The sequence below is a fragment of the Macaca mulatta genome, chromosome 20 (genome assembly GCF_049350105.2).
Source record: "Macaca mulatta isolate MMU2019108-1 chromosome 20, T2T-MMU8v2.0, whole genome shotgun sequence".
Taxonomy (NCBI): domain Eukaryota; kingdom Metazoa; phylum Chordata; class Mammalia; order Primates; family Cercopithecidae; genus Macaca; species Macaca mulatta.
Genome location: NC_133425.1, coordinates 54,078,171 through 54,100,941, shown reverse-complemented (window position 1 = coordinate 54,100,941; position 22,771 = coordinate 54,078,171). Strand labels below are relative to the sequence as shown.

The 22,771-nt window shown below is 48.6% G+C and overlaps 1 protein-coding gene and 1 long non-coding RNA gene across 51 annotated transcripts in view; one reads left to right on the top strand and one right to left on the bottom strand.

Annotated features, from left to right (window-relative positions):
- Positions 1-22,771, bottom strand: part of NDRG4 (NDRG family member 4) — a 51,386-nt gene that overhangs the window by 24,883 nt on the left and 3,732 nt on the right. For 49 of the 50 annotated variants that reach the window (XM_077986337.1, XM_077986318.1, XM_077986332.1 and 46 more), the window contains exon 2: positions 219-313. In XM_077986337.1, the coding sequence (XP_077842463.1) occupies positions 219-290 (72 nt within the window). In that variant the 5' untranslated portion in view covers positions 291-313. Of the gene's footprint in view, positions 1-218; positions 314-14,413; positions 14,465-22,771 lie in introns of those variants that run through there. The other variant, XM_028841191.2, reaches the window with a different exon arrangement.
- LOC144338065 (uncharacterized) lies at positions 4,558-22,483 on the top strand. Its single transcript, XR_013411838.1, has 2 exons — positions 4,558-4,869; positions 21,553-22,483. It is a non-coding gene; the product is annotated as an uncharacterized LOC144338065 (long non-coding RNA).

Genomic DNA, 22,771 nt, shown 5'->3' with positions numbered 1-22,771 from the left:
GCACCTTTAGCCTCAAAGACGGCTGAAGCCACCTTGAGGCTGGCTGGGTCTGCGTGGCACTCAGGCCTCCCGGAACTCCCCCTCCCGAGGCAGGGACAGGGCTTCTTGGGGTGGCCGGCCCTGGGGAGGGTCAACTGCAGGGAAGGCGCGCGGTCTCCCTCTTGGCCACGAGGTGGCGCGCTCGGCCCTAAGACCTCAAAGGCGCGACTCCAACTCACCAGCTCGGTGGCGTCCTGGCCCCGTAGCAGCGGCTTCTCCTCAGGGAATCGCAGCTCCTGCAGCCCGGCCATGGTCACGTCGTGGAGCAGGAGGCCTAGGGAGGGAGGGCAAGGTTGAGGTCTGCTGCGGCGGGGACGCCCGGGCGGAGAAGGACAGCGCAAGCCAGGGCTGGGGCAGGAGCGCGGGGACCAGACGCATTGTCCCCCTGGCCCCCAAGCGTTGCCCACCCAGGCACTCAGGGCCCCCAGGCCTCCGTCTGCAAGCCCGGCCTGTCTGGCTTGGGGGATACCATTATAGTATTTGTTTTCTCGTTGTTTTTTTTTTTTTTTTTTAACACTGAGTCTCGCTCTGTCGCCCAGGCTGGAGTGCAGTGGCGCAATCTCGGCTCACTGCAACCTTCGCCTCCTGGGTTCAAGCGATTCTCCCGCCTCAGCTTCCCAAGGAGCTGAGATTATGGGTGTGCACCACCACCTTGCTAAGTTTTGTGTTTTTAGTAGAGACGGGGTTTCAACATGTTGGTCAGCCTGGTCTCAAACTCCTGACCTCAAGTGATCCACCCGCCTCGGTCTCCCAAAGTGTTAAGATTTCAGGTGTGAGATACCACGCCCAGCCTATTATTTGCTCTTAAAAATTAAAACAGGTTTCCAAATAAAAGAGAAAAGCAACGTCATGATTCCTAAAACAACTACAAGCAAAATTCTGCCTTTATTGAGAAGCAGAAGGGTACGTGCGGGGAGGCCAAACACAGGGTCAGACGCAGACAGAGTCCCCTGCCGAGGGCCTCTGCTGTCTGAAGGGGACAGTGGGGCTCTGGAGGATAGAGAGACTGGAGAGGAACAGAGCTGAGAGCTCCCCGGAGGGCTCGCAAGACGAGCCTGTGTGAAGATGGGCCAGGGAGGGGTGGGAGTAGAGGCTCTGGTGGTGTCACAGGTTGAGGGATGTTGAGAGCGGGGGTGCAGGTCTCAATTCAGGCCACCAGCAGGGAGGGGGTGACACACAGGGGCTGCTCAGCTGCCAGAGGGTGGGCCTGGGAAATTCCAGGGGTTTCTGAACCTCAGAAGAAGAATGGGTCATACACGCAGGCGTGTGTGTGTGTGTGTGTCTGTGTGCGTGTGTGTGTGTGCAGCAGCCAGTGGTAGAGGAAGGAAGACAGAGGGTCCCAGGACCCCATAATTCCTCTAGGAACGGCACCATCATCCCTCAATTTCAGGATGGCAGAGGTCAGAATGCACCAAGAGAAAAACTAGCCAAGAACATGATCTAGAAATTCATAAAAGAATTAAAAATGGCCAGTACCTACATGGAGAAATATTCAAGCTCACTAGAAGTCAAAGAAATTTAAATTACTTTTTTTTTTTTTTTTGGCCACGCACCGTGGCTCATGCCTATAATCCCAGCATTTTGGGCAGCTAAGGCTGGAGGAGCACTGGAGCCCAGAGGTTCAGGACCAACCTGGACAACATAGCAAGACCCCATCTCTACGAAAAAACTAAAGTAGCTGGGTGTGGTGGTGACAGCCTATGGTCCCAGCTACTCAGGAGGCTGAGGTGGGAGGATCACTTGAGACCAGGAGTTCAAGGTTACAGGGAGCTATGATTACACCACTCCACTCCAGCCTGAGTGACAGAGCAAGACCCTGTCTCGAATGAATGAATGGATAGCTCTTTCTTTTTTTGCCAATGGCACTGGCAGAGTTTACATGGCTAGCAAAGGTATACTAAAACAGGCACTTCTTATATGGCTTGTAAGTATATAAATGGACATATATTTTTGGAGGGCAGTTTTGCAAATGAATTAAAATCATTTAAAAGGTTCATACTCTCAGACTCAGCGATCCTCTCCCGTGGAGAAATCGCCTAAAGAAACCAGAGATGGCAACAAATCATTTATCTATAAGAATTCTCAGCACAGTGCCATTTACAATAGAGAAAAAAATTGAAAAAAAAAAAAAGTCTATCAATAGGGTACAAGATAAACTGTGTGTCAATAATAAAAGATGATTTAATATAATAAGAAAATTCCTGTTACAATAAATAGAAAAGCAGGCCTGGGTCCCTGCGCACGTGCCATGCCGGAGTCCCGGCTCCCAGTGGTTTCCGAGGAAACCAGCTAACACAATGCAGATGGGCTGTATTTTTAGAAAGGCATCCTTGAGGCTCTCCCGCTCCCATTTCCATCCTTTCTGATGTGTGCACGCTCACCCATCCATCCAGGGCATGGGGGCTGGGAGAGCTGAAAGAAAGGTCGCCTCCTTGGAAAACTCTTCTGCATCAGGACATCTTAGCCACCTGCTTTCCTGAACACCCATCTCAATTAAAGTCCTTGGTAGCCCTGGGGTGTCCCTGTGGCCCCGCACCCCCAGCCTGTTATGAAACCACCCTGGACACCATCCTCCCCAAGGACCATGCTATTAAAAGGGCTGAGAGTGGGCAGTGCAGGGACAGATGGCCTGTGACGGAGGTGGTGGCGGGGAAGGGGGCAGAGAGAGACCTCATCATCCAGAGAACGGGGAATGGCTCAGCCCATGAAAAACAGACAGTCCAGGGCTTGGCTGGAGTTGCGGGGCTCCAGGACAAAGAGGCCAGAGCAGACATTTCCACAGCAGGGTGGCAGAGAAGTTTCTTTTAAAGAAAGTTACGATTTTTTTTTTTTTTTTAAGAAGCTATGTGATAAGTTATAAGAAAATGAGAGTCGTACTCATGAAGCCTGGCTAAGGTCCCCAAGGAGTTAAGTAGCACAGAAGTGGGAAGACGCCAGGGTCTATGAAGCGGCCAACAATGGCTCTTTCCACTCTGTCATGCTTTCCCCCTTCTTGATCTCTTATTCCCTAAAGGGACGGGAGCCGCCCTGTCCAGCCCCCAGTGCAAAGACAAGAGCTCTTCCAGGAGACACGTGTGCAGGGACCTGCTGGGCAGGCAGAAGCTGTAAACACCGAATGGGCCTGGGGTAAGTCCCAGCGCTTCTACTTCTCAGGGGTAAGATCTGGAGCCACTGAAGCCAGGCCATCATTTCTACCCTATCATTCAATGGCTAGCTTTATTTTGGGCAAATCACTCAAAGCCCCACTTATTTGCAATATGAGATCATGTTGCCCACCTCAGAAAAGTCTGAGGTGCAACAGAAACAATAAATATATAAATAACTTTTTTTTTTTAGACGGATTCTTACTCTGTCACCCAGGCTGGCGTGCAGTGGCATGATCTCGGCTCACTGCAGCCTCTGCCTCCTGGGTTCAAGTGATTCTCCTGCTCCATCCTCCCAAGTAGTTGGGATTACAGGCACCTGCCACCACGCCAGCTTTTTTTTTTTTTTTTTTTGTATTTTTAGTAGAAATGAGTTTTTGCCATGTTGGCCAGGTTGGTCTTGAACTCTTGACCTCAGGTGATCCATCTGCCTCAGCCTCCTAAAGTGTAAAAATGACCTTTTTTTGTTTGCTCAGAGGGTCTTGGTCAAAACAAACCCTGGCTCTGCTCTAAGCAAACTCCAGGCTGGAGTGCAGTGGTACAATCATCGCTCACGGCAGCCTCAAACTCCTGGGCTTAAGTGATCCTCCCACCTCAGCCTCCCAAGTAGCTGGGACCACAGGTGTGTGCCACCAGAGCCCCACTATTTTTTTTCATTTTTTGTAGAGATGGGGTCTCACTATGTTGGCCAGGCTGGTCTCAAATTCCTGGGCTCAAGCAATCCTCCTACCTCAGCCTCCCAAAGCACTGGGATTACTGGTGTGAGCCACCATGCCCAGCCTAAAATGCCTTTTAAATGAAAGATTTTTGTACATATTTGAATGGAACAAAAATCACATAGATGATCAGGGTGTTCCTTGCCTTTCCCTGCCGATTTAAGATAACTTTGGAGTTTTGTTTTTTGTTTTTTTCCTCGTTTCTGTTAGATTCATAGCTGCACGCAGAGGGGCGAAGCTGATGTACATAGGGGAGGGATGGTACAAGGGATGAGGGAGAGGAAACAGCCCCTTTGGCTGGGGGACAGTGACATGTGAGAGGCCCCTGAAGGGCAAAAGAGCACCGGGGACTGTGGAAATGGGCTCCTGTGCTGTGTTAGTGTGGGTGGATTCCTTAAGAGGAATTGCATTTCAGTTTAATCACTTCTGGTTGCTGATTTGTGTTTTTTCTCCTTTCCTTCTTCTTTTTTCAAGGCAAACAGGAGCACTCGGCTCCCACCATGCAGCCAGCAGGCCCCTCCCGCTATGCTTCTGTAACTGTGATTCCATGCTGAGACCCCAGCCAGGTGAATCCTCTGATTTATTAGGGTTAAAAATAGAAGCAATGACTGTGGTCATTCCTGGAACTATCCCATAAATGCTTAAATTGATCAGCAGTAGTTATACATCCTACAGAAAAAAGCAATTGCTGAATCGGGAGAACAAGTGCAGTAGTCCTAGGAGATGGTGGGGGTGTTTGAAAATACACTGGGGGGCCGGGCGCGGTGGCTCACACCTGTAATCCTGGCACTTTGGGGGGCCAAGGCAGGCAGATCACTTGAAGCCAGGAGTTCGAGACCAGCCCAGCCAACATGGCAAAACCCTGTCTCTACTAAAAATTCAAAAATTAGCTGGGCGTGATGGTGGGTGCCTGTAATCCCAGCTACTTGGGAGGCTGAGACAGGAGAATTACTTAAGCCCAGGAGGTGGAGGTTGCAGTGAGCTGAGATTGCATCACTGCACTCCAGCCTGGGTGACAAAGCAAGACTCTGAGGAAGAAAGTAGGAAAGAAGGGAAGGAAGGAAGGAAGGAAGGAAGGAAGGAAGGAAGGAAGGAAGGAAGGAAGGAAGGGAGGGAGGGAGGGAGGGGAAAAGAAAGAAAAGAAAGAAAGGAAGGAAGGAAAGAAAGGAAAGAAAACAAAGAAAAGAAGGAAAGAAAGATGAAGGAAGGAAGGAAGGAAAGAAGGGAGGGAGGGAGGGAGGGAGAAAGGAAAGAGAAGAGAAGAGAAGAGAAGAGAAAAAAATGAAAATACATTGAAGAATTTGGGTGGTCTCAGTGACTGAGGGTCCTACATTCAGTGCCCAGGGACCACAGGTGAGAAGGGTCATGCAATGTGGGGACAGTGCTACACATGAAGGATCACTCCCCACGCCAGCCCCCATAGCTGCACAGTGAGAAACGCTAGAACTGAAAGAGAAGAGAGTAGGACATAAATGGAGTGAAGTTAGAGGATACAGGAGAAGCCAGAGGAACCAGGCCTGTGGGACAGGAAGAGACCAAATAAGAAGAGGTAGAACTGTGGAATGGCTGGTGTTCTTTCAACCACAGGGGTGAAGGGGACCCACAGGTCAGGGGTAAGGTCCGGTCCATGCTGCCTTGAGTATGCCACACTCCTGAGTTAAAAGGTCTCATTATTATGAGAAATGACACAGGCAAATGAAATGAGCCATACCCAGGTCTGGCCAGCTCCACCCTGGGGGAGGGGTCCGTACCTCCCCCGGATGTGGCTGAGTGGGATCGTGTGACTCATGTCCAGGCCTGTGCACCCAGGCACCGCAGACCTGGTGTATCTCTACTGCTTGGATCAGAGTTGGTGCTCAGTGATACACGGGCCACCGTCCCTACCCGACGCTACACCAGTGCCTGGTTGGAAAAGAAGCCCCAGAAATCTGGGACCCCGGAAATTGGGGAATCACCTTCCAACTGCACTATATAGGGGGTCTGGAACTGTCCAGGGAGCTGGACTCTCTTATTACTCTCCCTGTCCTTATCCTGATCTCCTAGGCCTGGGACAGCACTGAGGGTGGGACAGGGATTAGGGACTCCATCTTCTCTCGGGATTCCCAGTTCACAGATGAGAAATAAGAGGCACAGGAAGGAGCGACTGACCGATGCAAGTTCTCCTGTGGCCGACCCAGGCTGGGGATCCAGAGTGCATGCTCCCACCCGCCTACATGCATTCTGCCTCCCTGGCTGGGTGGCAGGATGGGAGGATGCGGGCGACATTACTTTCTCTAGCCCAGGCTCCATTTCTCTCTCTAGGTATGGCTCCTTGATTTACGCCAAACTTGAACTTGGCCAGTTCTGCTTTTTCCTTGGGTTGAGCCTATGAATCCCTATGCCCCCACCAACCACACCACCACCCTGCATACATGCGCGTGCGCGCACACACACACACCCAGCACATTCCACTGTCTTAGGCAGCCGTATTTGGATTCTGGCACTCCTGGCTAAAGACCCGGGCTGACTCAGTAGGCGCATCCTCCCCACGGGAAGCACATGCCTTTGTTCATGCTCTTCCCTCTGCCTGGAATGCCTTTCCCCACCATATCCCTACAAGGGGAGCAATATGGAAAACAGTCCTTAATATTCCTGAACGCCGTGTTCCAGGCATTTTACATGTATAAGCTCGTTTACTCCTCCTGACTCCTCATAGAGGTAGGTACTACTACTGTCCTCATTTTGTAGCTGAGGAAGTGAGGCATACAGAGGTGACATCACCAGCCCAAGGTATTACGACTGGTAAGTGACGGAACCTGGATTTGAACCCATGATGTCTGGGTCTGGAGCTCATATGCTCATGTGTGGACTCTATCATCTTTCTTTTTTCTTCTTTTTTAAGATAGAGTCTCACTCTGTTGCCTAGGATGGAGTGCAGTGGTGCAATCTCAGCTCATTGCAACCACCACCTTCTGAGTCCAAGTTAATTCTCATCCCTCAGCCTCCCAACATAGCTGGGATTACAGAATTCTGCCACCAGGTCCAGCTAATTTTTGTACTTTTAGTAGTGATGGGGTTTCGCTATGTTGGCCAGGCTGGGACTCTATGGTCTTGCTAACCCACTGATGCATGGATGAGTGGTTTAATCTCCCTACTGTCACCTCCCAGAGGACAGCGACCTGATCTTGTTCATCTGTCCAACCCCATCAGAGTCCAAACACACACAGGCTTAATAACTGGGAAATTAGATGTAGGACAGGCCAGAAATCTCCATGGCTGACCCGCCCACAAAAGCTATAGGAAAGCACAGGATAAACATTTTTGTTGCTCAAATGTCACTGTTCCAATGTCAGTTATAGGCATAAAACAGTATTCAAATGCACACCACCAAGGTGGTGAGGCCACTCTGATACGAGGCTGTTTGATGGGGCTGGCTGTCAAGAGGCTTCCAGGGCAGTAAGTTTGGCCACAAAACTTGGAGGGGGCAGGGCTGGGCGCGGTAGCTCATGCCTGTAATCCCAGCACTTTGGGAGACAAAGGCAGGCAGATCACTTGAGGTCAGGAGTTCGAGACCAGCCTGGCCAACACAGTGAAACCCTGTTTCTACTAAAAATTCAAGAATTAGCTGGGTGTGGTGGCAGGCACCTGTAATCCCAGCTACTCAGGAGGCTGAAGCAGGAGAATCACTTGAACCTGGGAGGCGGAGGTTGCAGTGAGCCGAGATCCTGCCACTGTACTCCAGCCTGGGTGACAGAGCAAGACTCCATCTCAAAAACAAACAAACGAACAAAAGAAAACTTGGAGGGGCAGATGCAGCCTCAGCACATTCCCCACCTCCTGCAGGTTGGTCTGGGCTCTCTCCTTCCTCTCAAATCCTACCTGTGTCTCCAGTCTCCCCATGGCGTTTGCCAAAATCCCTTAAAGCACTCCCATTCTAGGGCTCAATAAGGAGAAAGAAAATACTATGCACTCAATGGAAAAGTGGGCAAAGGTCTGGGATGGGAATTCAGAGAAGAAACAACAAGGGCAAAGCATCTGCCCTGCCTCACTGGCCGTCAGAGAAATGCATGTGAAACAATGAGCAATATGACCTGCTCAGACCGCAGCTTCTCAGACACTCCTAGAGGACAAGCACTACATCCGTTTTGTTCACTGGGATGTCCCCTGTGTCTATGACAGTGCTGGGCACAGGGCAGACACTCAACATTTCTGTTCAATGAAATAAGTAAATGAACGAATGAACCATTCTTCATACAGACCACAAATTACTAAAAGATGGATAATATGCAAGGTTGGTGAGGTTCTGGGAAAATGGGCACACCCTCATGCTGCTGGCTGGATGGCAGTGGGTTCAGCTTTATTTGGAGAACAACTTGGTAGTCTGTTAAATGCAAATATCTGTCAATTCTGCAATTCTGTGTCTAGGTATTTATCCTAAAGAAAAACACCCACGTGTACACTAAGAGGCAGCACACAAGGGTGCTCACCGCACAGCTGAGTGGAGCAGTGCCATCTGGAAACCACCTCAGTGAGCACCAGGAAGATGGTGAAATAAATTATGGAACATCTACGCACTGGAGGACCATGCAGCCATTAAATAAACAAGGCAGTTCCACTCAAACAGAGCGGGAAAGCATTCTAAAATATGCAATTAAGAAAAAAAGGCATGTCACCAAATAATGTGTAAAACTAATCCCATTTATGGCTGGGTGCAGGCTCACACCTGTAATCCCAGCACTTTGGGAGGCCAAGGCAGGAGAGTTGCTTGAACCTGGGAGGCGAAGGTTGCAGTGAGCCGAGATCGCGCCATTGTACTCCAGCCTGGGCAACAGAGTGAGATTCTGTCTCCAAATAATCTCATTTATATAAAAATTATATGCATTGAACAAGTATATATATTGGCAACTTCCAAAAAAAAATCCTCAAAAGACTCAGGGTAAACTGTAACAATGCTTATCTCTGGGGAAGGATATGGGGAAGGGTATAAAAGGGAGATTCTTTTTTTAATCCGGTGCACCAGATTTTATCAAATCTAAGATATCACTGATTACAAGTGACACTAATTTTTTTTTTTTTTTTTTTTTTTTTTTTTTTTTTGAGATGGAGTCTTGCTCTGTTGCCCAGGCTGGAGTGCAGTGGCCGGATCTCAGCTCACTGCAAGCTCCGCCTCCCGGGTTCACGCCATTCTCCTGCCTCAGCCTCCCGAGTAGCTGGGACTACAGGCGCCCGCCACCTCGCCCGGCTAGTTTTTTGTATTTTTTAGTAGAGACGGGGTTTCACCGTGTTAGCCAGGATAGTCTCGATCTCCTGACCTCGTGATCCACCCGTCTCGGCCTCCCAAAGTGCTGGGATTACAGGCTTGAGCCACCGCGCCCGGCCAGACACTAATTTTTATGAATCAATAAGAAAAAAAAAAACCCACCGCCGGTTAAATTAAGACATAATACTTTCCCCCTTTTAAGTTATTTTGAAAAACATTAGGCTTGCAAAAAAATTACAACAAAACAAAAAACAAAACCAAAAAAGCACAGAAACGCAGAAATTTCCCACATACCCTTCACTCAGCTTCCCCCAATGTTATCATGATACAGAACCACAATACAATTGAGAAACCAGGAAATTAAACACTGATACATACTGTTAGGTAATATACAGAACTTACATATATTTTACCAGTTTTCCCAATAATGCCTTTTTTGGGTCTAGGACCCAACCCAGGATGCCACATCATATTTAGTTGGTATGTCTCCCTGGATAGTTTATCAGTCCATCTTTTATAACCTTAACACTTATTATTATTATTTTTTTTTGAGATGGAGTCTTGTACTGGAGTGCAATGGTGTGATCTCGGCTCAATGCAACCTCTCCCTCCTGCATTCAAGTGATTCTCCTGCCTCAATCTCCTGAGTAGCTGGGATTACAGGTGCCCACCACCACGCCCAGCTAATTTTTGAATTTTTAGTAGAAACAGGGTTTCACCATATTGGCCAGGCTGGTCTCAAACTCCTGACCTCGTGATCCAGCCACCTTGGCCTCCCAAAGTGCTGGGATTACAGGCATGAGCCACCAGCCCAGCCGACCTTGACACTTTTGAAAAGTATTGGCCAGTTAATCAGTAGAATGTCCTCGCTTTGGGTTTGTTTGTTGTTTTCTCATGATTAGACTGAGGTTATAAATTTTTGGCAAGAATACGACAGAATGAGGTGTCCTTCTGGGTTTGTATCAGCAGGCACATTATGTCAATCCGTCTTGTTACAGAGGATGTTAACCTTGATCCCTTGATAAGGAGCTCTCTGCCAGGTTTCTCCACTGAAATGTTACTATTTTTCCCTTTGTAAGCAGTGTGGGAAGATACTTTGACACTATGTAAACATCCTATGTCTCATCATACTTCCTCACCCCCTCCACCCCCTTACCCCTGCTAATTTTAACAACTATTGATTCTTGCCTACAGCAATTATTACTTTGATGGTTGCCTAATGATAATTTTCTTTTTTTTCCTGCTGAGGAAAAGGAAAAAGATAATTTTCTATTTCCATAATCTCTTCTATGCTTATTAGAATTATCCTGTAAGAAAGAGTCATCCTGACCAGGCGCGGTGGCTCATGCCTGTAATCCCAGCACTTTGGGAGGCCAAGGCAGGTGGATCACTGTTGCAGGAAGTCAGGGACCCCGAAAGGAGGGACTGGCTGAAGCCGCGGCAGAAGAACATAAATTGTGAAGATTTCATGGACATTTATTAGTTCCCCAAATTAATACTTTTATAATTTCTTACGCCTGTCTTTACTGCAATCTCTGAACATAAATTGTGAAGATTTCATGGACACTTATCACTTCCCCAATCAATACCCTTGTGATTTCCTATGCCTGTCTGTACTTTAATCTCTTAATCCTGTCATCTTTGTAAGATGAGGAGGATGTATGTCGCCTAAGGACCCTGTGATGACTGTGTTAACTGCACAAATTGTTTGTAGAGCATGTGTGCTTGAACAATATGAAATGTGGGTGCCTTGAAAAAAGGAACAGGATTAACAGCAGTGTTCAGGGAACAAGGGAGATGGCCTTGGACTCTGACTGCTGGTGAGCCAGGTGGAACAGAGCCATATTTCTCTTCTTTCAAAAGCAAATAGGAGAAATATCGCTGAATTCTTTTTCTCAGCAAGGAACATCCTGAGAAAGAGAATGCACACTGAGGGTAGGTCTATAGACGGCCCCCTTGAGGCAGCTGCCTTTTACGGTCGAAGCCAAAGGGATGAAATAAGCCCTGGTCTCCTGTAGCGCTCCCAGGCTTATTAGGACGAGGAAATTCCCGCCTAATAAATTTTGGTCAGACAGGTTGTCTGCTCTCAAACCCTGTCTCCTGATGTTATCAATGACAATATGTGCCCGAAACTTCATTAGCAATTTTAATTTCGCCCCATTCTGTGGTCCTGTGATCTCGCCCTGCCTCCATTTGCTTTCTGATATTTTATTACCTTGTGAAGTATGTGATCTCTGTGACCCATACCCTATTCGTGCACTCCCTCCCCTTTTGAAAATCGCTAATAAAAACTTGCTGGTTGGCCAGGCGCGGTGGCTCACGCCTGTAATCCCAGCACTTTGGGAGGCCGAGGCGGGCGGATCACGAGGTCGGGAGTTCGAGACCATCCTGGCTAGCATGGTGAAACCCCATCTGTACTAAAAATACAAAAAATTAGCCAGGCGTGGTGGCAGACACCTGTGGTCCCAGGTGTGTAGGAGGCTGAGGCAGGAGAATGGTGTGAACCTGGGAGGCGGAGCTTGCAGTGAGCTAAGATCGCGCCACTGCACTCCAGCCTGGGCGACAGAGCAAGACTCCGTCTCAAAAAAAACAAAAACAAAAACAAAAACAAAACTTGCTGGTTTTACAGCTCAGGGAGCATCACAGAACCTGCTGACGTGTGATGTCTCCCCCGGACACCCAGCTTTAAATTTCTCTCTCTTGTGCTCTTTCCCTTTATTTCTCAAACCAGCCGAGACACCTAGGAAATAGAAAAGAACCCACGATAAATATCGGGGGTGGGGTTTCCCCCGACAGATCACGAGGTCAGGAGATCGAGACCATCCTGGCTAACACAGTGAAACCCTGTCTCTACTAAAAAATACAAAAAATTAGCCAGGCATTGTGGCGGGTGCCTGTAGTCCCAGCTACTCGGGAGGCTGAGGCAGGAGAATAGCCTGAACCCAGGAGGTGGAGCTTGCAGTGAGTCAAGATAGTGCCAGTGCATTCCAGCCTGGGTGACAGAGCGAGACTCTGTCTCAAAAGGAAAAAAAAAAAAAGAGTTGTCCTTTCTCCTCCTTTATTCAATTACTTATTTACATCAATATGGATTCATGGATATTTATTTTACCCTGTGGGTTAAAAGCCATTGCTATCATTATTTCATTGTTCAAACTGGGCCAGGTTTGGCCACTGGGAGTTCCCTCAAGGTGGCTCTTGAATGCTTTCAACATGTACCCATTATTTTTTGAGTTTCAAATATTCTAGCCTCATTACATGTTCTAAACTCATCTTGTACTTTCTCTGCCTCAACCGTGAAATCAACCATTTCTCCAAGGAGCCCTAGTTCCCTTTATTGGAGAATGATGTTTAGAAACCAAGATCTGGACACCAGGTGTGCTCACTGCTACTGCGGTGTCATTGGTCTAGGCCCTCTCAGCAGGCAGAGCTATGAAACGTATGCAAGATACTAACACACACAATTTACTTCTAAATATATATATCTCTCTCTCCATATATATCAGATATATATACATCTGCAATCTGGAATTTATACTGATACCTTTAACTCTACTTCAACACCACAGAGTGCATTCTAGCTTCCCCACTTTGATTGCAATTTTTTTTTCGCCAGTGGTGAGAAACCTGGCTCTCACCCATAATATTTCTGCTTATTTGTTCATTTCTGGGATACATTCAAAATAGTGTCAGAACTGCTCCTTCTATGATGAGTTCCCTGTCATTCAGGGTGTTTTTGTACTTACTGAAAGAACTCTTTTAGAATATATTAGATCCAGATTTTAAAAAGGCATCTATCGCTCTTGTAAATTTTTAAAAAGGCAAATATAACTGAAATAAATTGTTTAAGGGATTCCTTTTCACATTTCGAGTCCAATGTCTCTTAATCTCTCTATCTTGGAGTTTTTAATGCTGTGCTATTCCACACAGCCTGGGCTTCTCCAGCATCAAGAATGCTCTACTACTATCTCTGGGATTTCCTTCTGAGCTGCCGACATCCACTCACAAATTCTGATGTTCGTGTGATGGCAGTAACAGCATGATGCCCCCCTTGCCAACAGAGACTGTATGATGCATCCCAATCTTAGAGATGTTAAAGTACAAAAAAAAAAGGTGCATCTTAGAAAGGACATAACATAGCTCTTTCATAAAGTAAGAAGGTGATATATAGCACCAACGTGTAAACTGTTTCTCTACACAACACGACTCCAGGTGTTACGCACAGACATTACAGTAGACACAACAGGCCTCTAATTCTAAGACCAAGGGCAAGGGAGATGGAACTAGAATTCCAGTAACACATTCCATCTGGGCAGCTTCTATAAGGAACTAGTGAAAGAGTCCTCCTGCAGCAGAGACTGCTAATTGTCCCCCCATATGTGTTCTCCCCTTCTTCCGGAATAACAATCCCCATATTTTAGATGAGTAGGTGGACGATGGGAAGAAAGTTTGTTTATGATGACGTGGTGTTCTGCCAGTGAGAGGTAAATGGAAGCACGGGACTTTCAGGCAGTGTTCTTCAAAGGGCATGGTGGCTCATGCTTATAATCCCAGCACTTTGGGAGGCTGAGGGGGGCGGATCACCTGAGGTCAGGAGTTTGAGACCAGCCTGGGCAACATGGTGAAACCCCATCTCTACTGAAAATACAAAAAGTAGCCAAGCATGGTGGCACGTGCCTGTAATCCCAGCTACTCGGGAGGCTGAGGCAGGAGAATTGCTTGAACCCGGGGGATGGAGGTGCAGTGAACTGAGATCATGCCACTGCACTCCAGCCTGGGTAGCAGAAGACTCTGTCTCAAAAAAAAAAAAAAAGTGGGGGAGACACGGCCAGGCGCGCTGGCTCATGCCTGTAATCCCAGCACTTTGGGAGGCCAAGGCAGGTGGATCACGTGAGGTCAGGAGTTCAAGACGACCAGCCTGGCCAACATGGCAAAACCCTATCTCTGTTAAAAAAACAAAAATGAGCCGGGTATGGTGGCTGGCACCTGTAATCCCAGCTATTCGGGAGGCTGAGGCAGGAGAATCACTTGAATCTGGGAGGCAGAAGTTGTACTGTGCCAAGATCATGCCACTGCACTCCAGCCTAGGCAACAGAGTGAGACTATATCTTAAAAAAAAAAGCGGGGGGGGGGGGGCAGACACGCCATTCTTTGACTCCTCTTCCCGCCTCCTGGCTGGAATACAGATGTGATGGCAGGAGCTTGAACTGCCATTTTAGGCTCAAAGGCAGGATTCTAAAGGTGGTAAAGTAGCGATATAGAATAAAGAGTCAAGGTACCTGAGAATCATGAAGCCATGATTTGGGAATCCTCTATTTTGAGATCCTGGTTATGAAAGAGAAAAATATACTTTTATCTTGCTTATTATTATCATGGGTTTACTGTTACACACAGTTGACGCTAATCTGAACTTGGGATATTTTTCTTGGAGACCCACCCTATCGTCCTAAAGGAAGTCAAGGAAAAAGGAAAGGGTGGGGCTTTCCCAAAGAAAAACAGGGAAATGCTAGAGCGAACCTGCAACTTCCTCTCTCCAGCAGGCAGCATAATCCACGATGCCATTCTCTCCCGGCAGTTTAAACCGGCGAGCAGCCCCTCCCTCGTAACCCACACCTCACAAGCTCACGATAATTGTACTGACATGGGTAACCATGACCTACATTAAAAGGTTAAAAGCAATTGGCACTTTTTGTCACAAATTCTCACATTTCTTTTACACGGGTGCCTCACGCAATTCAGCTGTGTATCTTCGCCTAATCTGGCAAATTTCCCAGATACACGTATCCTGGATCTTTGTGCAAGATTCAAACACGTAAACTGAGGCAATGAATCTTCTTTGGCACAGGAGTCTGCAATACAGTCTCCAGTAAACAGAGAGCCTGAGGGGCATCTTTCTTACTGGGCATTTTTGTCACGGAAAGCCCCACACTTCTCTGAAATGCCTAATTGATTAGCATTTGAGGAATGACATTCATCTGGCAGAGAGGGACTCTGTTCCAAGCAACTCCCAGAGCTTTCCTGCCTCAAATGCAATGTCTGCAGAGGGGGCTACCTGCATTGGTCCCCACCTGACACCGAGGTCCTTTCTTCTAACAGCACCTGGGTTTCCTTTTGGGAAACCTCCCTTCCCCATGCTCAGTACATGTGTTTCGGGCCTGAATGACCATACCCCAGGAGTGGCCCAGGCCTAAGGCATTCATTCATTCACCAGATACTGATTTGGCACCTACTGCATTCTAGGACTGGAGATAAAATACTGACCATTATAGACAAACATATCTACCTTCGGGAGCTTTCTGGGTGCTGGGGGGGAGGCAAACAATCAACAAACCTAGGTAAATTCAAGGCATGTCAGACGACCTAAGAGCAAAGCAGGAAGCAGCTTCACAGGAGGGGAGAGGGAGGGATGTAGAACAGGGTGGTAAGAGTGAGAAGCCACCTGCTGAGAAGGGGATGCGAGCAAGACTTGAAGAAGATCCAGGAGTGAGCCTTGGGATGTCGGGAAGGGCACTCAGGGCAGGGGGAACAGCAAGTGCAAATGCCAGGAGGCAGGCGCCTGCATGTTTGAGCAAATGAAAGGAAGCCAGCCAGGCGCAGTGGCTCACGCCTGTAATCCCAGCACTTTGGGAGGCTGAGGCAGGCAGATGGCTTGAGGCCAGGAGTTCGAGACCAGCCTGGCCAACATGGTGAAACCCCGTGTCTACTAAAAATATAAAAGTTAGCTGGGAATGTGGTGTGTGGTGCACACCTGTAATCCCAGCTACTTGGGAGGCTGAGGCAGGAGAATCACTTGAACCTGGGAGGCAGAGGTTGCAGTGAGCCGAGATTGCACCACTGGACTCCTGCCTGGGTAACAGAGACTCTCTCTCTCTCTCAAAAAATAAAAAGAAAAGAAAAGTAACAAAGCCAGGGTGGCTGAAGCAGAGCGAGCCAGGAGGCGAGGAGATGAGGACAGGGGTGGTAAGGGTTGGGGTGCTCGTCCCGTTCAGCCCTGAAGGTTGTTAGGGAGACTTTGGCTTTTACTCAGAGTATAAACATGCACTGGAGGGTTTTGAGCAGACGGGTGATGTGATACAATTTTCATCATGCAGGACTCCCCCTCCTGCAATGTGCAGAATAGACCTGGGGGGTTAGGGCGGAAATGGGGAGACCAGTTATTGAGGCGCTGCTGGCTTGCCACACAGCGGTAGTGCAGGAGGTGGCCGAAGTCCTCAGCTTCTGGTATGTTCTGAAGGTAAAGCTAGAGGGACTCATGGATCCATCGGACATGGGCGGGAGAGGAAGAGGAGTTAGGGTGACTTGGTGGAGCCACGGAGAGGTAGAGCTACCGTTTATGATTTAGGGAAGAACTTGTGAAGAAGAGGTTTGGGGGAAAGATAAGCGGTGTGGTTTTAGACCTTAGCCAGGTGGAGCTGCCCATGGGCAGGTGGATGTAAGAGTTTGTGCTTCAGGTTGGCACAGTGGCTCAGGCCTGTAATCCCAGCACTTTGGGAGGCCAAAGTGGGAGGATTACTTGAGCCCAGGAGTTCAAGACCAGCCTGGGCAACATAGTGGGACCCTGTCTCTACAAAAATTTAAAAATTAGCTGGGCGTGGTGATGCATGCCTGTGGTCTCAGCTACTTGGGGGTGGGGGCTGAAGTGTGAGGATCACTTGAGCCCAGGAGATCGAGGCTGCAGTGAGCTGTGATCATGCCACTGCACGCCAGCCTGGGCAACAAAGACCCTGTCTTCCTAAAGAAAGAAATGAAGGGAAGAGAAAGGGAGCAAGGAGGAGGAGGAGGAGGAATGGAGGGGAGAGGAGGGAAGGAGAATACATAATACAGTTTTAAAAAAACAATTTGTACTTCAGAACCTTGGGAGGAACCACTTCAAAGATACCATAGAGAGAATAGATGAGGTCATCTAGGGAGTGAACGAGGACAGGGAAGAAGGTGTCCCAGCACTGAGCCCCAGAAGGCAATGAGGAGAAAGCAGCAAAGCCAGTGAGAAGCCACTGAGGCAGCAGACACCACCGAGGGGTGGAGTGGCCTGGAAACCAAGTGGACCGAGCCCTGGGCCCCATCCCAAAGGCCTTTGCTGGAATCCTTGGAGAGGGGAAGCTCTTCCCCAGCAATGGGGTTTTCAGGAGGATAGTCTGTGAGCCAGCAACCACACTGCCCTTGCGAGGAAGGGCCTGACTTAGAGCTCAACAAATCCAGAGAACCAAACTAATAGGAATGAGGGAGAGAGAGACAGAGCCCGATGGCCCTGTGTCCACTGTGCTGGCCGGGGACAGCCCATGTTCCTCTCTTTGTATCACTCTAAGTTCGGTTTCTGTCACTTGCGCCCAAGACACCTCACGTACCTTCTAAGTTATTTTCTCCTGCGTGGTCCTGGGGGGCCGGGTGAAGCCAGCATCCCGCCTCTCCCTTTGGCAATCACACACAGGCAGCCGGGCCCCAGTGCAGGGTCAGAGGGCCCTACGTGCTTGATGGCAGGCCTTTCCCACCACGCTCGAATGGCAACACCATGCTCCACTCCAGGGTAGTTCAGGCCTTTCCCAACCCAGGCACTTTCACTAAGCTGTGATGGGGAAAAGCACCCCCAGGCCATCCTGGTCATCCTCCTGGGTGCTCACCTTGGGTTGTGGGTTGCAGGGGACCTCTGGGTCATCCCTGACAACGGCTCCTCTGCTCTGTCCGCATGGGCCAAGCACAGTGTGAATACTCTGCAGCTGGTAAAGACTTTGGGCGCAGTGGGCTGAGCGCACTTCCTTTATGGAAGAGGCAAAGGCTGGTGCGAGAGCTCTTCCAAAAACCTGAAGGGGAGCCTGCTGGCTTCCCTCTCCCTACCCCAGAGCCCAGGCCCCAACAGCACATTTATCCTCCAGAACACCACGTGGCCAACATTGTTAAAAGTCACTTCTGGCACCCCTAGAGCTGTCAGGAAACAATTTGGGGTGCACAGAGTATGATCCTAGGGATTGCAAACCCTGGACGTGGTTATGGGACTCTTCCACTCCCTGCTGTCTCTCTCTCTCTCTCTGGGGAGAAGACACCCCAGAAATATTCCCTCTGTCCCCTCCAAAGAGGCTGGCTCCCTACCTTCCCCATCTCACTGCCTAGGACGGGTCCTATCAGCAGACACACAGCACCTACCCTGCCACCCCTGCCAACAGGTGAACTGAAGCAGCATCTAGGGCCCCAGGGGTATTTGTTATGGGGATTAAGACACCCAATCACGCTGACTGGCAGATACATTCCACCTGTGGTTTGGAATCTAAAGCACTGAGGATTAAGAGGCGGGGAGGGGGTGGTGTATGATGAGAGCTTTCCTGGCTCTGTGAGGAGACCAGGTTTATGCTAGGCTGGGTGGAAGTGCTCATCCCACTTAGGTTTGTGTGATGCTCTTCAGTTTACATAACAGTGTCATGGTGCTCTCCCAGCTGATCCCTTGACTACCCTGGGGGCAAAGCCAGGCTCAGGTCAAGGTAACACAGTCAGAGAGATCAGAACGAGGCTTGCAGACTCCAACCCACGGTGCTGCCCTCAGTGCAGGCTGAGGCATGAGTCTGATCTGCACACACCCCTGCTGCTTTCCTGTGGCTGCTATAATAAATCACCACAAAATTGGTGACTTAAAGCAGCACACATTCAAGCTGAGATCGTGCCACACTGCCCTCCAGCCTGGGCAACAGAGTAAGACCCTGTCTCCAAAGGAAAAAAAAAAAAAAAAGCAACACACGTTCATTCTCTTATAGTTCTGGAGGTCAGAAGTCCAAAACCAATTTCTCTGGGTTGAAATTAACATGTTGGCAAGCTGTCTCCCTCCAGAGGTTCTGGGGAGAATCTGTTCCCCTGCCTTTTCCAGCTTCCAGAGCTGCATTCCTTGGCTGGCAGCCCCTTCCTTCACCTTCAAGTCCAACAGCAGAGCTTCTTGCTGAAGCAATCATATCTCCTCTTTTTCTGTTTTTGAATATCCCTTGCTTCCCTCTTTTTTTTTTTTTTTTGAGATGGAGTCTTGCTCTGTTGCCCAGGCTGGAGTGCAATGGCATGATCTTGGCTCACTGCAACCTCTGTCTCCCAGGTTCAAGCGATCCTCCTGCCTCAGCCCCCTTAATAGCTGGGATTACAGGCACGTGCCACTATGCCTGGCTAATTTTTGTATTTTTAGCAGAGATGGGGTTTTGCCATGATTGGCCAGGCCAATCTTGAACTCCTGACCTCAGGTGATCCACCCACCTCGGCCTCCCAAAGTGCTGGGATTACAGGCGTTAGCCACCGCACTTGGCCCTGCTTCTCTCTTATAAAAACACATGTGGTTTCACTTAGAGCCCGCCTGAATAATTCTGCAAAACAGCTCCAACTCAAGATCCTCAATCATGCCTGCAAAGCCTCTTTTGCCACATCAGGTAACATTTACAAGTTCTAGCGATTAGGATATCTTTGGGGGCTATTATTCAGCCCAGCACACCCTCCCTCCAAAGTTCCACGGCTCCACCTTTGCCTCTGTTTTTCACTTTGCTGGTTCCTCCTCCTTAGACTTTAAGGAAAGCCAACTTCCCATCTGCCTTGAACCATTCCTCCTCCTGTCCTTTTCCTCTCTGTCCACTGGACTCCAGCTCGTCTTCAGAATTCCCACGGGATTGGTTCTTATCAGCATCTAGTGCTTTGCATTAATTTTTAGTTTTTTTAAATATTAGCCTCCAGATGAGAATTTTTTCGTTTTTAAAAACAGAATTTGAATTTCTTGTAACACACATTCACTGAGAAAAATGAGAAAAACAGAAGACCAAAAACAAGAAAGTAAAAACCGCATGCAATCCTGTTAATAGAAGCAGCCGCTATTAATGTGTCTCTAATACAAACCAACAGAAAATATGTTTCGAAACATCTGTTGGACTCTGGAGTCAAGATATTCTGGTTCAAATTCCAGCCAGCCACTCACCATCTGTGTGCTCTTTGGCAAGTTACTTAACCCCTCTGTGCCTCACTTTACCTATCTGTAAAAAAGAAGAAATGATAGCACATACCTCCTAGGGTTGTTATGATGATGAGTTAACATACAGCATGTGGTTAAGACTGTGCCTGGCACACAGCAAATGCCATATACGTGTGAGCTGTCATCACCATTAGTATTACACTATTTAAGGGGACATCTGTTCAGATGGATAAATAACCTTTGGCAGTATAATTCGTAGCTACCTGGGGTTCTCTGGTATGAATGCACTGCTGCTCTACTGTTAGGCATTTAGGTTGTTTCCAGTTTTTTTCTTTTTTGCTTCTATAAACAATGAAGGGATAACCATCCTTGAACAAACACCTTTGCACACATCTTTATTTGCTCCTAAAAACTCAACTGCTGGGTCAGAGATCACACATATTTTTAAGCTATTGATACATCATTGCCAACCTGACCTTTATAATTCTCTACCCAGTGGAACAGCATGCCCCTCTCCCCACACCCACCCTCCCTGGGCACACCCAATGACCCTCATGTCTCCCCTCTCCTCCAAGGGACCACATTTCCTTACTCAACCATATATGTGCCCCCACATCAACATCACAGCACCCCAGTGAAGCAGAGAAGCAGACGAACTGGAAATGAGGGTTCAGGGTTCTGCTTTCAGCCTCCTAGGGCAAACCCATGCCTCAGTTTCCACATATGCAAAATGTGGGTCAACACATCTGCCAACAAACACTAAAATTGTCTATAAAATTGACTGGGGCTAGATATTCCATGGATTCAAATGAAACCAAAATTCTAAACAACAGGTAAAACTTTTGTTTCTTAATCACACATCAAGTATATTTTTAAAAATTTCCAAGATCCACTACTGAGGCTCCCCAGGGACCATTTCAGAGCCCAGATCTGCCATTTTAGAGCTCTGACTCTGAACCATTTTGGAAACATACTGCTCGAGTGCCGACGTGCAGAAACAATTGCCTTCCTACTTGCGAAAAGACCAGTGTCCCACTTTCACATATCACACTAAAAAACAAAAAAATCACCCAGCTACCGAAGGCACCAGGAATCTGCCCTCTGAGAATTGTAATGAGCTCGTGTGCAGGTGTGACCGTGTCCTGGGCTCCCCACAATATATATATATTTTTGAGACTCACTCTGTTGCCCAGCCTGGTGGGCAGTGATGCAATCTCAGCTCACTGCAACCTCTACCTCTCAGGTTCAAGCAATTCTCCTGCCTCAGCCTCCCCAGTAGCTGGGACTACAGGCACACACGACCAAGCCTGGTTCATTTTTGTATTTTTGGTAGAGAAAGGGTTTTGCCATGTTGACCAGGCTGGTCTAGAACTCCTGACCTCAGGTGATCCACCCATCTGGGCCTCCCAAAGTGCTGGGATTACAGGCATGAGCCAACTGCTTTGGCCTCACACTGTTAATGAGGGCTATTATTCCCATTTTACTGATAAGACTGAGGCTGAAAGAAGGTAAGAATTGCCCGGGAGCTGAGAAGCAGAGAGGAGACCCTGAAATTCACATCCTCCGATTCCAAAACCCCTGCCTTCCTTGTCCTTGTTGCAGCAAGACCCCTCTGAGGGGCCTGGAAATGGCCTCGATAAGCATTCGTGATTTATGAAGCCTCCAGATGGACCCCAACAGCCTCCTCTTCTCCCCAGAACAAAGAGACATGCTGGGTCTGGGCACGACAACCCACGGTCTCCTTCTAGTCCCATATGTGAGGGGGTACCTGGCCTTCCCCACGATGTCAGAGCTGTAGGTGTCTGGCTGGAAGGGCCCCACCCCGAGGCCATGCCCCTCTCACAGGAACCTGAGACCTAAGTAGGGTCCCCCAGAGACACATCTCAGAGAGGCCTGGACTGGTGCGAGAACCCAGTGAAGGAACTGGAACACCCTGGGGGGAGGGAATCTGGAAACTGGAGCACAGCGGGAGGAGAAGGGGCCCCCAGCACCGTGATGGAGTGCACTGAGGAGGCAGCCTGAGGACGCCAGCTCCGCGACTCTCATCTACTGTCCGCCTGCCAGAAGCTGGACTTGGCATCTTGCACACACTCACACCTAATCTCCAAAGGCCCCAGCCAGCTGGGCACCACGACGATCCCATTTTACAGATGAGGCAAGTGAAGTGTGGAACAGCTATTAGACTGTCCTAAAGCCAGGCAGTTAGAATGCCATGGGACAACTCCCAGTTCAGGGCTCGGTTCTGAATCCAGCGCTGCCTCTTCTGAGAAATAGGAACGTGAGGAAGTCACTGACTTCACTGGCAAGACAGGCAAGATAATAAAATAGGAGAATGTGAAAAGTACACAGAACTAAATCGGTATGAGTTTTTTTTTTTTTTTTTTGAGATGGAGTCTTGCTCTGTTGTCCAGGCTGGAGTGCAGTGGTGCAATCTCGGCTCACTGCAACCTCCCTCTCCTGGGTTCAAGTGATTCTCCTGCCCCAGCCTCCCAAGTAGCTGGGACTATAGGCATGCGCCACCACGCCCAGCTGATTTTGTATTTTTAGTAGAGATGGGGTTTCATCATGTTGGCCAGGCTGGTCTTGAATTCCTGACCTCAGGTGATTTGCCTGCCTCAGCCTCCCAAAGTGCTGGGATTACAGGTGTGAGCCACTGCGCCTAGCCTTCAATATGAGTTTTTAAAATTCAGTAAAACAATTTCTGAAGGCTGATGTT